The following is a 17347-nucleotide window of genomic DNA, read 5'->3' as shown; positions in this document are numbered from 1 at the left end:
CACGTAGGAGACTGAAACGTATGATGACATTTCGGTCCAACTTGGACCATTAACTAGTCACATGAATTACATATATAAGACAGTTTCATACAAGAATAGTACAGCCCAAGACCTAACTACTCTCCTTGCAGTTTCAGTGACTGCACCAACAGCCCATTTACTGTGAATTTCTTGAAGTAACAGGTGCTCAAAAATTATAACATCCCACATTTTATATATCCTCATTTCTACCACACCCATATATACACTCAAGAATTATAAAATCCCAAATTATTATTACTAATAGTACAGTGGACCCCCGGTTAACGATATTTTTTCACTCCAGAAGTATGTTCAGGTGCCAGTACTGACCGAATTTGTTCCCATAAGGAATATTGTGAAGTAGATTAGTCCATTTCAGAGCCCCAAACATACACGTACAAACGCACTTACATAAATACACTTACATAATTGTTCGCATTCGGAGGTGATCGTTATACGGGGGTCCACTGTATTATATTATGTATATTCATATTCCCATAGGTGTAAAACATGAGTTTTGAATACAACTGTAGTGAGGAGACTAAGAGGCATTAGAGATGTAATGTTTGAGAGCAATACATGGTGTGAATATCATGCAGAGTATTCCGAGAATAGAAATTAAAAGGTGATGCGAGTCACCAAGAGTGTAATTCAGAGGGTGAAGGAGTTGTTGAGGTGGTTTGGGCATGTAAAGGATGAAAAGAGAGTGTATAAATTTGGGGTGGGGATCATCCCAGGAATGGTTAGGGAGGAAAGATAAAAGATGCTTTGAGCATCCAGCAAGCTTGTATAAATATGTTAGATATGAGTGAATGGAGACAAAAGATTGTCAACTGATATGCTGCTAGTGTGTGAACAAGGCAACTGTTAAGAAGGGGGATTCAGCTACGATGGGGTAAGCCAGACTTGAGTCCCGGAGATGATGGGCAGTGCCTGTATTCTGAAAGAGGGGTGGGTATATTACAATTGAAGGGTAATCTGATTGTGATACTAGCAAACTCCTGGAAAGATAGTGATTCAATAAATGATGATGAATGTGTTTTTCTTTGTGTTTTCTTGAATTAAAAAAAAAAACTCCCATCACAAACATTACTGCATTAAGAAATATGGCTTTCATATTGATTATAAAGGTATCCTTTTTGAAATGGCTACATATACAGTAGTACCTCAGTACTTGAACAGCTCTCAACTCAACAATTCGGTATTCGAACACTTTGTTCGGTAAAAAAATCGCTCGGTAGTCAACCATTTACATAGCACTCTACCAAACAAACACTACCTGCCAGAACATGTAAACTGAGACAAGTCACGTGTGTGAGTATTCCCGCACACAGTCACAATAGAGATGAAAAAAGAACTCATAGCAAAATATGAAAGTGGTGCCCATGTGTCTGATCTTGCTACCGAGTTTCGTAAGGCAAAATCTACAATCTCCATGATACTAAAAAATAAGAGGCCATTAAAAAGGCTGATGTTGCAAAACTCTGGCCACATGAACTTTTAAAATAGCGAATCTGAGGTGTTGTCTTGGATGGTTTTTATGCTTCTATTGGATGTTTCTTGGTGCCATTTGATAGAATGGAAAACATACTATGGAAATAGAGATTGGTTTCAGTACTGAAAGTAGCTTGAAACTGAGCTCAAATTAGCATGTATTCAACTTTTACCGATATTCCTGGGGACGAATAAGGCCCCCTTACACCACCTAAGACCACTAATAAGCCAGCAAAAGGCTGCAGTCAAAATGATGATAAATTTCCACTCCAGACAGCATACTCCACCAATATTCAAAAGTCTAAAACTACTCACCATAACGAACATCCATACTTATTCTTGTGCCTACTACATACACAGAACACTACACTCAAATATAAACCCTCGCCAGCCTTAATAGGACACACGACCATAACACAACAAACAGATCACTTTTTGATGTACCCCATGTCCACATCACACTATGTAAGAACTCTATGCACATAAAGGGCCCCAAAATTTGGAATTCACTACCAGTAAATACTAAAGTAATCCGGTCTGAACATCAATTTAAGACCTCTCAAAACCCATCCACTCGCCCTAAACTAAATATTCAATACTCAATACTTAAATTTGCCAAAAGATCTCCCAATTACCTAAATCTTAACACTTCAAAATTTAAATACCCCAAATTCATACATAACTTAATACTACATTGTAGTATAAATACCTCCACATTATTATTATCATCATCATCATCAAAAAGAAGCACTAAACTACAAATACTTACACAAAACTATACTGCCTTACACCATATTGTAGCATTCTCATACTGTAATCTACTTTCACCAACACTCTATATTATATTCCAATATAACAAATATTTATTATTGATACACACAGCCTACAAAATACTTTCAAATTGTCCCAATGTAATATCCCCAGATTGTAACTTGAGTTAACTTACTGTTTGCTTTAAATAAAAACAGATGTATAAACTATGATCAATTTCTCTAGTATTAAGTAGTCTGTAAGCCATTAATTTAGTCTGCCCATAATGCCATGGCATGATAGTGGTTCTCTTTGCACTGCAACTCATTATTGTAACTACAGAATCTCAATGTAAACTTGCAAAGAAATAAAAATTATATTGTATAATGTTTTATGAGTTTTTAATAGGTCTGATTCAGTTACTGGAACACCGTAAGCCATAACCAATCATACCTAGTTATGTTTTCTTATCCGAGAATTAGAGTAAACCTCCTATTGTGCAATTAAGAATTCAAAATGGAATACAAGTGTAATGCAGATGAGACCTAGGGACATGATTAATGAACAGGGGAAGTGTTTTAGCACCAGGAATGTCTACATTGTGTATTTTGGACAATTTTTTTTTATTTGTATTTTTTCAGTTTTATGTAAAATTGGTCAAATTATTGACTTCTGTCTTCCAGCCCTTTTCTACCCTCACCTCTGATTCCCTCTCCACCTAGCTGTGTATAGCCCCAGCACTGTTTTCTGCCCTGCAGAGCTGTATGACCCTTGTCGGTTTAGTGCTTTCTTTGATCGTAATAAATAATACTGACTTCTGTGCACTATACAAGGCAGCTGTCAAATAAGACTCAGTCGGGAATTTCACCAAAGCATAAATTGCACCAAAACCACTAACTTTGCGGCTGTGTAATTCCACAAGTTTTCCACCAAATTTCAAACTTTATAATCATGGGGGAGCACTAAACCCATAGGATTATACAGCACATGGGGGAGGGGGGGGAAAGAAGGCATTCAGGTTCAATTCAGGGAACTGGAGCACAGTATTTTCTTCAGAAAAAGATTCTCTTCCATTTCAGAAGAATTTTTTTTTTATTTTTAAAGTGGAAACGAAGAGCAACATTAATTTCGGGGTCTAGACAGTGAAAAGGTTAAGAAGGGTACAGTTGCAGTGGCGTCATAAGGGGAGGGGGGTGCCGCCCCGGGTGAAACCATTCAGGGGGCGACACCATAAAGCCTCTAAAGAAGATGACACTAATGCACAAAATAGTGCTGCACCGACACGAGAAAAATCCTTCGTTTCTATATAGCCTATTATATGATTACAGAGTACAGATACAGTGGAACCCCGGCTTACGAATTTAATCCGTTCCGTGACCTTGTTTGTATCCCGATTTGTTTGTATGCTAAGTCAATTTTCCTCATTTAAATTAACTGAAATGGCATTAATCCGTTCCAGTGGAATTCCTGCTCTCAGGAGGCATGACAAAACACTTCAATATGATGCTAATATCAACTCTATGGCTTATTTATATATCACAATTCATCTAATTTCACCATTACTCGAGGAATTTACAATAGGTGCATAAGAACATTTCTTCAATGTCAGCTTCCTGCAACTCCATTAGCACACAGTCAAGATGAGTAAATGGAATTGTCAACGCTTATTGCTTAGGTATGTTTATTCTGTTAGTGGGCTGGACCTGTGAAGGATCTGTCTAGTATGGGCCAACAGGCCTACTGCAGTGTTCCTCCTTGCTTATGTTATGATGTACCCACAACACCAATCATACCCAGCCCCTCCCACTCATATATTTGTCCAATCTCTTTTTAAAGCTACCCAAGGTTCTATCGAAGTTCAAACCTTGGGCAGTTTCAAATTTAGGTTCGATAAATACACGAGTGATAGTTATTGGATTTGAGTGGGACTTTCACATGAGTAAATAGAATTAAAGCTTATTGCTTGGGTAGCATTTATTCTGACTCACAAAATTGTAATGACATGACTGCAAACAAACCATACCACAGACGGGGATAGAACCCGCCATCAGAGTCTCAAAACGCGACAGTCTGGAGTTTTGAGACTCTGATCGCGGGTTCTATCCCCATCCATAGTATGGTTTATTAGCATTTATTCTGTTAGTGGGCTGCATTTGTGAAGGACCTGCCATGTATGGGCCAACAGGCCTGCTGCAGTGTTCCTTTCTTATGTTGATGAGTGGAACAACCTGCCTAGTATGGTTATTGAGGCTAAAACCTTGGGTAGTTTCAAATTTGTGTTGGCTAAATACATGAGTGAGAGGGGTAGGATGTGAGTGGAACCTGCACATGAGTAAATAGAATTATCAAAGCTTATTGCTTGGGTAGCATTGAAAACTGAGTTGGGCAAATATTCTGTTAGTGGGATGGATTGTGAAGGACCTGCCTAGTATGGGCCAACAGTCCTGCTGCAGTGTATTATTATTATTAGTACAGATGTATTATAATAATAATTATTATTTTTATTCTTGTTAATTTAGGGAAGTGGAGCACAGATCCAATTTCCTTGATCCAGAGCCCCTCACCAAGGAACCTCACTTGAGGGGGAAGTTCGCATCCTGAAGTTTTGTTCGTATCCAGAAGCAAAAAATCGATCGAGTGACTGTTCGTATCGAAAAATTTGCATGGTGGGGCATTCGTAAGCCGAGGTTCCACTGTAGTTCTATATAGTAAAAATCATTGATGATAAGATAGATGTTGCAGGATTGAAAGCAAGGAAATGTAAGATCAGATTCACTGAGATGTTACCTATACTCAAGGTCAAATCGGAACTAATATTTCTCTGATATTGCAATGTTTTCTTTACTTTTCAATTTTTTTTTTTTTTTGCACTGTTGAAGATGAATGTATGTAGGATCTGTTGCCTGTACTCAAAGTGGTATTTGAGTTTGTTCCTCAATACTACTATGATTATTTATTTTATCATTAATAAAGTTAAGTATTCTCCTGCTTGGTTTATGGCCCTTAAACATTCTCATTGCTGAACATTAGTCATGCAGTAGTGACGTAAATGGAGTTTACTCGCCCCTTCCCCAACCCTTGGATTTCGTGGGGGTGACACCAAATATGCCGTCCCAGGTGATACCAACCCTAGCGACATCACTGTACAGTTGTTATAATAATGTGTGTGGGAGATGGCTGGTGTGCAAAAAAAAAAAAAAAAAAAAGTTTCATGAAGACCATTGTAAAATATTTGTATGTTATGTACCATGTATACCTTCCACAGAAAATAGGCAGGGCAGTCCTCCTAGAGAAAAGGCCACAGCTAATACAATGTCAAGAACTATTATAACTATAACACACAATTTTCTCTTATTTTTTCTTTTAATTAAACCCAGACCTTCTGAACAAGGAACCTATTTCCTCAGACACACCCATGTTATAATTTGAGACACTCCAAAGCAATGATACTGGTGTCTAATTTCATTTATTTAAACAATGAAATAAGAACAATGTGCAATAAAGTATTCAGATGAGTCCCTCTCTCTGTCCTTTCCTCTTTCTTCCACTCTCTCCATTCCTAACCTCTTGCATTTCCTTCCCTCTCATCATATCCATCACAAGACAACACAGGAAGCAGCAATAGGATTGCCTCCCAATCTTTCCTAATTCCCTCCCTCTCTCCCAATCCTTCCGTCTCATCATATGCCATCTATCCTTCAAATATATGGGAAGGTAGCTCCGAGAAATGTTGTAGGCTGTACTGCAGGAGGGAGGATGTGGTGTAAATAAGCCAAGTTGCTACACCTCACTTATTGACATATAGTGAATTCCATCTAGCAGACTAACAATTATTAATTCTACAGTTCTTGACCAGTCTCTACCAAACAAGCATGAGCCCACTACACATTCACAAAATGAGTCTATGCAAAACATTAGTGCATTTGATTAAAAAATATGAGAAAAATAATATAATTTTTGGTCTGAATGTTTACAATGTTTGTATCTGCAAATCAGCATTCATAAGAAATTAATAGATTCCAAAGTGCCCTGTTCATAAGTGCAAATCATTAGGGGCCTAGCTACATTGATAGAGCTAGATTCAAGTATGAAAAGACTTTTGAGAAAACCCATATTTTCTTTGATCAGAATACTTGTAAAGATTGTATGATCAATACTGATAAATATCTTTTAGCAATTTTAAGCTCCTTTACCATTCAGTGACGTTGTAATTTATCTACGGTATATTGTATGTGATTTAAAAACAAGTGCCTAGTCAATAATTTTAACAGACTATAGGTCATAAAAATAACATTAATAAGTAATGTTCTGAATAAGAAAGATAGTGGTAAAAATAATTTTAACACATTTGATCAAACATAAAATCTAACAATATACTAAAGCCTTCTAAAAACTGAATCAGGAATGTTTAACTTAAGGCTTCATAACGCTTTACTGTGACTCAGTTCTAGACAGAGGTACTAAACAAGAATTGCAACAGCTTTTGAAGTAATTTGAGAACTTAAGAGGAAAAAATTAGATTCGAGGATGGAACAGATATAGTATACAGTACCGTGCAATACAACAAAATGTGTACAACAAAATAAATTTAAAATAAAGTTCTGATTTATCTATAGATTTAAGAAATTGATAAAAATCTAAAATTTCTATACAAATTAAGCATAATGAATACTATAATGATCTGTGTCAATCTTTCTGAAGGTTTACAATACTACATCAATAGATAAAGAAAATGAAATGAGAAGGGAAAGTTACTTAAAGTATAGCAACTTGTATGCTATACTTACTTTGCTCTGGATGTATCATTAAAAAATGATTCCCATCAATATCTTAGTCTCCTCTCAGGCACAAGTGTTTTAAATTTGTGTAATATAATGGCTACTGCAATCATGACATTTTAAGATTGTACTATAGAAATATAGTATATACATATCAATATTATCTTAAGTTACATTAGATTAACCAATGCTGTATGAACCATACAGGCTTCCTCTTTTTTGTGAGTGAATATAACAATAATAGTAATCCAATATGTTTAACAAATAAATTTAATTGTGATAATTCCTACTCTAACCTGACTGCTGATGTGGCTTGAATGAATGTAAATTTGTTAAACAAAAGCTACAATAGATCACTACTCACAACTGTACCAGTTTTGTGAGGAAGCTCTACAACTCTGTATAAAGATTATTAATACAATGATATACATAGTACTTTATTTATTCTATTGTATGGTTTCTATTGTACTGTTTAAAAGAAAAATGATGTGGGACTTGGGTTTACATTTCGGAACTTTGGAAACTAAAGTGTTGCTAAAAAAATTTATTTTTCCAAAGTTTAAACATTATTATATATTTTTGTCAAAATATTTAAAAAAATTATATAGTGAGATAAGTACTATCTGAAGTCTCTGATAATATTTATGGTAAAATAAAGAAGTCAAGCAAATTATAAGGTAGTGATTTCACAAGTGCTAAACAGGATTTTTACACGAAATTACAGAAAATCCAACTAATCAGATAAGGCTCAGTCTGAATTATTGAAATACAGCAATAAAAATCTTCAATAAATTAAGCTGCAGAACTGACAAAATCTTTAAAAGTTACACAAGAAATCTAAAATCCTAACGAGTCTTCTAAGAAATTAGCCAGAATTATTAACATGTTATGGTGCAATATTGACTGGGTACTGCTAGCAGTGTATACATAGAAGTAATTCATAGATAATGTTCATGCACATGCATATCCTTTAAATATATACTATAGATTTACAGATTATATATACAGTACATCAACTTTTTTCTAAAAATATTGATGTTTCTGATTATTCTGTGTATACATGGTATACATTCATTATACACAATTTGGTGATATATAACCTTAATTACATTTGTATAGTACATACTTCTTATAACTTATTTCAAGTAAATGAATTTGAACACATTAAACTTCCTGTAATTTTTTTATACAAAAATATAATGCTTAACATATGCTGTATATAATAACATCTGTCAATTTTACCATCGATGAAAAGGGTTCAAAAAAGATAAAGGGGAAAGCTGTATTCAACTCTAAAAGATGAAGGAACATATATATATGGCAGTTTGTATACAGAAACCAAAATACACTACTGCTGGCCAGTCCAGTAACTCACTGTATGACTTTTCCTCTCAACTTTAAGTAATAAATCTGTCTAAGGATTTACGTGTGTTACAAGCAAGTTACAAAGTGTAACACTAATTTAATTAAAATTGTATGGTCTACGGCAAATATAAAAAAAAAATAAAATTTTTAAAATGACATATTTGGCCATTATGCAGTTAATATACAGTACCTGGCAGTTTCATTTTTATATTATGAAGTGTAAAAGTAATTTAATAATCCTGCTGCCAAGCTCTAGATTTAGCCCTTTCAGGGTCCAGAGGCCAAATTTCAAAGTGCGCACCAGTGTCCAAGAATTTTCAAAAAATGATTGTTATTTTTTCTTATGAAATGGCAGAGAATCTTTTTCTGAGGGTAATAAAGCAAAAAGTGCGAAATTTGATGGAAAATTGATGAAATTATGCTCTCGCGAATTTTGATGTGTCAGCGATATTTACGCATCGGCGATTTTGCCGACTTTGACTCCCATTTTAGGCCAATTACCTTATTCCAGTCAACCAAATTCTTAGCTATTTCACTAGTATTACTTCTATTCTATCGATTGAGCACAAGAAATCGCCAACTCAACTGTTTCAACTACAAAATAAAGTGATTAGAATTTGGTAATTTCGCCAATTTAGTGCAAAGTTCAAAATATTCCAATTTCAAAATAGGATCCAGAATAAACAATGCAGGCATTCCTGGCAATAAAATAACATTTCCTCTGCTCATTAGTTATGTTTTCAGGCTTTACAAATGAATTCCATTTTGATTTTTAATTCACATAATGAATTTTTATTCAAACCAAAAAATAGAAGATTTACTGTCATGCAATATTGTAATAATTGTATAAATAATATCAGCACATTTGTGAATGTATATTAGAGCCAAGAGTATTAGACGTGTGAGGTCATTTGTTTACTCTTGAACATTGGCAAAAATTTAACATTTCCGTACTAAAACCAATCAAAATCATCTCTATTTCTGTAATATATCTTCCATTTTATCAAGTGAGACCAAGAAATCGCAAATACAACTATAATAAACATACGAAAAAACACTGGAAAGCTGCTGGTTTAATAAAAAATTACGGTCTGTTTTTTTTCTCTCATTATGCACTGTGTGCTGCAGGATTTGTTTTATGTGGTGCACACATACCACATAGATGTATTCTCTCATATCTAGGCCCAAATTTACCGCTCACAGCTTCTCAGAGCGAGCCAAGCTCATGGCGTAAATCTACGGTTTGGACCCTCAACGTAAAGCCGTAGATCTACGGCATGGACCCTGAAAGGGTTAAATATCTATAATTGTAAAAAAAAAAAAAAAAAAAAAAAAAACTACCTACCTAATATGCTGTACTATGTATTCTGATAATGGACAAACTCGTAGCTCTAAAGAGGAATACTTATTAATGTAGGATAAATGTGAATAAAGCAAGAATAGAGAGGATGCACTAAAATGTAAAGATAATAAATATTCAAAGGAACAATATGCAAAATAACATAAATTACTATATCTTAAGAGAGAAATGTGAATGTGTGTGTGTGTGTGTTTATGTTTGTATAATTAATGTATGCACACACACACACACCCTTCCCCATGAATGTAATAATAATAGTTCTGATTTTAGTATGCTTTGGACCCCCACCTTTTCCTTGGTTTATAAATTTTGCATAAGGAAATCTTACTTATGGTATAAGTAAATCTTGCTTATCAGTTCCTTGTTGTCTTTTGAATTTTTTTCTCTAACACTTTTGTGTGAGTAGCAGACTAAAATTTGGTAATTAAGCAAACTGTTTTAATTTATTTGGGTCTGTTCCTCATTTAGCAGGACTGGACATCAAAGCAAATGTAATTCAAAATACTGTATTTTAATAACTGACATAAAGGTAACTAAAAAAAATATATCATAAAAAATACTGATATACCCTAATTGAATAGAAACAGAAATCCTATATTGCCATGCATTTTAAAATACTACAATGATATTGCTAGAATAATTGTATTAACTTCTTTCAATGGCATTTAATAAAATTTAAAAAAACTGAAACCAAATTATATCAACCAATATACTAATTTGGTATTTTTCTTGTGGCGACAAATACTGCAATAAAATGAGATTGAAAAAGTTAAGTGGATCATTGATATACTGTTTATAAACTACAGATGAATTGTCTCAAAGGCTCTTAGATGCATTAACAGTCCAAACATACAGTGACAAGCACACTAAAGATGCAAATTCCATGCTATAAGCCTCTTTACATCTTCTTGAACAAGCATTACAAACCCATTCTACCATAGATGAATGATCTCTTAGCAATATGCTACTTGAATTTTTGCCCCCCCCCCCTTTTTTTTAAGTAATTGACTGCTTTAAGCCAAATTGTGGATTTAGCCCTTAGTTATGATTATAATCTAATAATTTAAGTTAAAACATATACATGTAATGGAAAATAATAAAAGAACAGTGAAGGTATTGTAACCGGGTGGATGGTACTACTGGGTTAAGCTCAGAACACTCAGATTCTAAGGTAACAAACTAGGACTGAATGCTGCAGAGGTTATGAAAATTCACAACTAGGATATTTTGAAAACTGACTGAACACTTCAAGAAAAAAAATTCATCAATTTAAAATATAATGTACAGCATTGGGATATGTAACAGTGCTGAGGAAGAGAAAAAATGAGAAACACACTGATGCAAAGTGAAAATAGTGAAGCACTAGAGTGGATGCTGCTAAACACACAGGATACTTAGTATACAAGGGTGACTCGTAGGCATACAGTGTCTTCAAACAACAAGCAATGTGTTCTACGGTGCTCACTTGTTAGGGTGGTTATCTAATTTATCCATATCATATGTACAATTAAATGTCTATGACAAATTTTATATTTATATTGCCATATATATAAGTATTATATATATATATATATATATATATATATATATATATATATATATATATATATATATATATATGTATATATATATATATGTATATATATATATATGTATATATATATATATGTATATATATATATATGTATATATATATATATGTATATATATATATATGCATATGTAACCATTTCTCCATGCTTTATCATCACTTAACTTGCAGTTTGATGTATGAGTCACCCCTGTAAGCAGTATTTTGTGTCTGTGAAAGGCAGTGTACTCCTGCTCGTGACTTTCAGCTATAAGACAAAGACAAATACCAGCTGATTCAGAGCAAAATTAAAACCAAATTGATGAATGCTTATCATTTAAGACTGATTAGCCTAGAATAATAATTGCATTAATACTAATTCATTAGTTCCTAAGTTTGCCTAATAATTATTTACTTTGTTTTTTGTAAACAAAAAATAATCTGGTATTTTACCTTACATAAACATTTAAATCTGTATTTGCTGAAATAATATTAAACAGTCAAGTAAATTAAGTATTCTATTGATAAATATCAAACAAGCATAATATATTTATTTATACTACATATACTGTATAAGACAAGAACAATTCCTAGAATTTTTTAGTGTATTATATACAAATATATAAATTAATATAATCTCAATTTCACAATAGTGTGAAAGTATATGAATGTAAAACAATATTTGACAAAGACCTGAACCCAGTATCATGTGATATGGCACAAGTAATTTTGTGATCTTCACTGTCAAAATGGCTAACTAAACACTGCCTCTTGCTGTTGGCAACATTTCTAAATCACATATGATTAACAGCCAGAATTTTATTGAATGGCTGAACAGTTTAAACCTGCCATTAGGGAAATTTGTCAGGTTTGTGTTAATGCCCTCCATACAAAAGTTCCAGTTTACAATGATAAACCTTTTCAAAAAATCTTTTGCTGAACGTGAATCTAGATTTGTCTTCTCAACCTAATTTTGGCAAATTTGTTTATGGAATAATCTGAGGCTGAATATTACCCTAGCTATCACTTCCTGATCAAATTTGGTTAATATAAATAGAAGGCAACTTTTCAGTATGGATATGGCAACAACATTGAGACCCTCTTGGAATAAAAAAAAAAAATTCTTCCGCTAAACTGAAATACATGTACTTTATGAATAAGAAACTGAAGACACATCCCCCTCCCATCCTTTCCTTGATGATCAAATCAATTAGTCTGATATCAATATTAAGATAACAGTATACAGGAGGACCCTGTTTTACAGCATTTTGCTAATATGGCAGTTATTGATTATACCCATTCTTCATTTATTCAGGCTTTCTACAATAAATATATTCACACCACTCACTATAAGCTAACTACAAAAATATTTTAAGGTAAGTAATATGTGTACTGTACATGCATTTTTTAGGCCTAGCTCTATTGCTCACTTAATATATGATGGTGTAAATATATCAGGCTTTTATATGCATTTGAAAGTGAAAAAAAGGCTGTTTCACTTTACAGCAATTTTTGCTTTACAGCAGTAGCCTTGAACCTAACCTGCTGTATAAGCAGGGCCCTCCTGTATAGAAAAGGTGACACACAAATGCATACTGGATACTGACAAGGAGGCAACAGGAACAGACACGATAGCACCAAAATTCCCAAAGGAATGTGGAGACAACCTAAATTATTCTCTCTAGAACATCCTTGGGATTTCACTAAGAGGAAAAAAACTGGCAGACATATGGAAAAATTGCACATGGTGACAATATTTAAAAGAGGTAATAAGGAGAATCACCTAACCTGCAGACCTGTCTCACTGACAAAGTTTAAAAAAAAAAAAAAGGACATCTATCAAACAGTTCAGTATTCATCAGGAAAATCCTAATTATCATTTTTTTAACCTACTGTGACAGTTACATAATAACTCAAGAAGAAAAAGGATGAGTGGATTATATTTAGATTTTAAGGTTTTCAAAAGAGTTTCTCACAAATGGCTGATCTGGAAACCAGAAAACAGGTGTAAAAAACAAATTATTAAGGAATTTGAGATTGTCTGAATAAAAGGAAAATGTGAACAATGATGTGAAGTAAAGTATCCTCACAAGGTATATGTCATTAGCAGTGTGCCACAAAGATTGCTACTTGCTTTGATGATGTTTTTAACATAATATAACTTGCCTGAAGGAATTAAGAATTCCCTGTAGTATATAATTTTTGTTTTAACACACTGGCTGTCTCCCACCAAGGCAGGGTGACCCAAAAAAGAAAAACACTTTCACCATCATTCACACAATCAATGTCTTTACAGAGGCATGCAGATATGATAGTTCAGATGCTACTCCAAACAGCAAATATCCCAAATGCTTCCTTTAAAGTGCAGGCAATGTACTTCCCACCTCCCAGACTCAAGTCCAGCTAACCGGCTTCCCTGAATTCTTTCACAGAATATTACCCTGTTCACAAACCAAGAGCTTGTCAGGTCCCCAAAAAATTCATCTCCATTCACTGCTATCTAACATGCTCACACATACCTGCTGCATGTTCAGGCCCCTTCCACACAAAACCTCTTTTTACCCCCCTCCCTCCATCCTTTTTTTGGATAACCCCTACCACTCTTCCCCTCCACTATAGATTTATATGTCCTCCAAGTTAACTTATTTGCTCCATCCTCTCTAAATGACTAAACCATCTCAATAACTTCTCTTCAACCCTCTGAATAATACTTGTAGTAGCTCCACACCTCCTCCTAATTTCTACACTATGAATTTTCTGCAAAATATTTACACCACATATTGACCTTAGACACGACATCTCCACTGCTTCCAGCTTCTTTCTCGCTGTAGCATTCACAACCCATGCTTCACACCCATATAAGTGTTGGTACCATTATACTCTCATACATTCCCTTCTTTGCCTCCATAGATAATGTTCTTTGTCTCCACAGATACCTCAATGCACCACTCACCTTTTTTCCTTCATCAATTCTGTGGTTTACCTTGTCCTTCATAAACCCATCTGCTGACAAATCTACTCCTAAATATTCGAACACATTCACTTCTTCCATACTCCCTCCCTCCAATCTAATACCCAATTTATAAAGACCTGGATAGACTAAACAATTGGAGTGTGTTGGGTTATGAAATTTAATGTGAGGAAACCTTATATAGTAGAAATGGACGAAGAGAAAACAGTCCTTATATCTTCCTTCGTTAAACAATTTATATTCTAATGACATCAGTACGAGTAAACTTGGGATTACCACTTGCAAAAAGTTTGCTACCTGAGGATCACACATTAAATAGTAAAAAACTCATAAGGAATACTGTTCAGCTTTAAAAGAGCATTTAGATATAAGGATGGGAAAATGCTAATACAAGCTTTACACCAAAACTGGAATATGCAGTAGTGGTATAGTATTTACAGCTTAAAAAGCACACAATAAGCTAGTAGTAGTCATAAAATGAGCTTAAAATGACTCCCCATTTAAAAAAAAGTAACAAAGAAAGGCTAAAAGAAGTGGATATGTCATCTTCGGTTGACAGAGGGAAAAGAGGAGCCATAATAAGATAATGTAATTCTTACTCTTTTATTTAAAAACGGAAATGCCTAGTGTTACCTAGTACTGTAATGAAAAGCTAGAAATACAAGCTTCATGTCAAAGAGTGACCATTAACAGAGAATAAAAAATAAAAAATCAACATCTTGCTAGTCAAAACTAAAGATCATGGACAATGCTTCCTAAAATTTGTATAGTCTCCCTTACCAGCAGTATCCAGAAAGAAATACAGAGGTGAAACGAGTAGTTTGAATAAATTACAGTGGACCCCCGCATAACGATTACCTCCGAAAGCGACCAATTATGTAAGTGTATTTATGTAAGTGCGTTTGTATGTGTATGTTTGGGGGTCTGAAATGGACTAATCTACTTCACAATATTCCTTATGGGAACAAATTCGGTCAGTACTGGCACCTGAACATACTTCTGGAGTGAAAAAATATCGTTAACCGGGGGTCCACTGTATGTGTATTAAAAAAGGCAGTAAAAGCAGTGCTGCTCTATCCCACCCCTTAAAGGAGATTCCTTGATGTCAGTGTGGGGCTCTTGAGCTAAGGAATTGGACCTGTGCTCCCCTTCCTTGGACTGAACCTGAATGCTTCCCATATGACCCACTATATGACTCCTATAGGTTTGGCACTCTCCTAAGAATGTAATAATAATAATATTGCTCTGTCATGTGCCAAATTACAACTGCAATTTAAGTTTTAATAAATGGAAAAAAAGGTGCTTAAATATGACAATTCTCCTATAAAGAGGCATATTGGACAACTGAATTAAATTATATCAGTTCAATTTATCTGATGAAAAATTGAATTAAAACAAAGTAATCTGCACCCAAGTCAGTTTGAAACCTCTGAGCAATATAGCACAATGATACTGAGGTCTCTGTCATTGTTTATTGTTTTCCTGTTACACATGCATGCGCACACACATATACGCACACGCACACACAGAGCAAATGTAAGATTATGAAGACTGGGGAAAGGGAGAGAAGACCAGATAGAGTATAGACTCTGGGAACAGGATGCAGCCCTAATTCAAAGAGAAGCACCTGTGAGTAGGCACAGTGCCTACCATATTGCCAGAGGCTCACATTAACTGAATAACCTCTGCAGTCAATGCTCGCCTGGCAAATCTGAGAGTGGCCTTCAGGAATCTCAACAAAGAGTCATTCCAGATGATTTATATAACATATGTCAAGCCCATCTTGGAGGACGCAGCACCAGTATAGAACCCACACCTGAGGAAGCATGTTAAGAAACTGAAAAAAGTGCAGACATTTCCAACACAAGAATAAAAGACATAACACCATGACTAGAACAATACACAAATAACCTGCACATAGGACACTGAAACTAATGATAATGTTTTGGTCTGACTTGAACCATTAACTAGTCAGTGAGACTAGTTCCAGGGCTAAGGGGTATGATATATTAGGAAAGGCTAAAGGAATTGAATTTAATGACCCTGGCAGAAAGAAGGCCCAGGGAAGACATGATGATAACATTCAAAATACTCAGAGGAACTGGCAGGTAAAGAGGGATGGGTTGTTTGAGAGCCTGGAAACAGATACTCTAGGCATAGCTGGAAGCTAAAGACTCGGTATGACCCTTGTAGGTTTAGCACTTCATTTATTATTATGATAATAATAATGGAAGTTAAAGACACAGATGAGTCACAGGGATGTCAGGAAGTATTTCGTCAGTCTCAGAGTGGTTGAGAAGTGAAATAAACTTGAATAGTGGAAGCAGGCTCCATACAAAGTTTTAAAAATAGGTATGATAGGGTCCATGAGGCTAGGAAAGAGTGAATCTAGCAAGTTGAGAGGTGGGGCCAGGAGCTCAGTCTCAACCCCTGCCTCCCCATACAGTTGAAAACAAACAAACACACACAGAGCAACAAGGAGTCACAGCCGGAAGCTGAAAACTCAGAGGAGTCAGGAATGTTAGAAAGTACTTCTTCAGTCAGAGAGTTGTCAGGCAGTGGAACAGTCTGGAAAGTGATGTAGTGGAGGCAGGATCCATACATAGCTTTAAGAAGAGGTACGATAAAGCTTATGAAGCAAGGAGAGTGGACCTAGTAGTGATCAGCGAAGAGGCAGGGCCAGGAGCTATGACTTAACCCCTGCAACCATAAATAGGTAAAAACACACACATAGTCACACTATCACTTTCATTATTATCTAGCTGTCTCCTTCAATCCAGCAACTAATCAAAAAATGCAATAAAAGAATGTACAAAAAATGGGTCCATAAAAAAACTGGGGTTGAAGGAGGGATTGAGGTCACTCCACAGGAGGTTGGAGGGAGGGGATAAAGGAGGTTTAGTGAGTGAATGAGTGTGTGTGTGCGCAAGTGTTCATGTGTGTTTGCACAGGTGTGAATATGTGCATGTGCATGTGTGTGTGCATACGCACATGCATACATACATACAAACAATTGTTAATCTCATTAGCTGTCTCCC

General features: G+C 34.9%; 1 protein-coding gene across 16 annotated transcripts in view; it reads right to left on the bottom strand.

Annotated features, from left to right (window-relative positions):
* LOC128687353 (cAMP-regulated phosphoprotein 21) overlaps positions 1-17347 on the bottom strand; it is a 369078-nt gene that overhangs the window by 46909 nt on the left and 304822 nt on the right. Inside the window, exon 22 of one of the 16 annotated variants that reach the window (XM_070092628.1) lies at positions 11497-11606. The exons of the other annotated variants lie outside the window; for them this stretch is intronic. Coding sequence (XP_069948729.1) covers positions 11544-11606 — 63 coding nt within the window. The 3' untranslated portion in view covers positions 11497-11543. Of the gene's footprint in view, positions 1-11496; positions 11607-17347 lie in introns of those variants that run through there. 16 annotated transcript variants of the gene reach the window in all.

The sequence above is a fragment of the Cherax quadricarinatus genome, chromosome 40 (assembly GCF_038502225.1).
Source record: "Cherax quadricarinatus isolate ZL_2023a chromosome 40, ASM3850222v1, whole genome shotgun sequence".
NCBI classification, from domain to species: domain Eukaryota; kingdom Metazoa; phylum Arthropoda; class Malacostraca; order Decapoda; family Parastacidae; genus Cherax; species Cherax quadricarinatus.
This window is presented reverse-complemented; position numbering and strand designations above follow the sequence as displayed.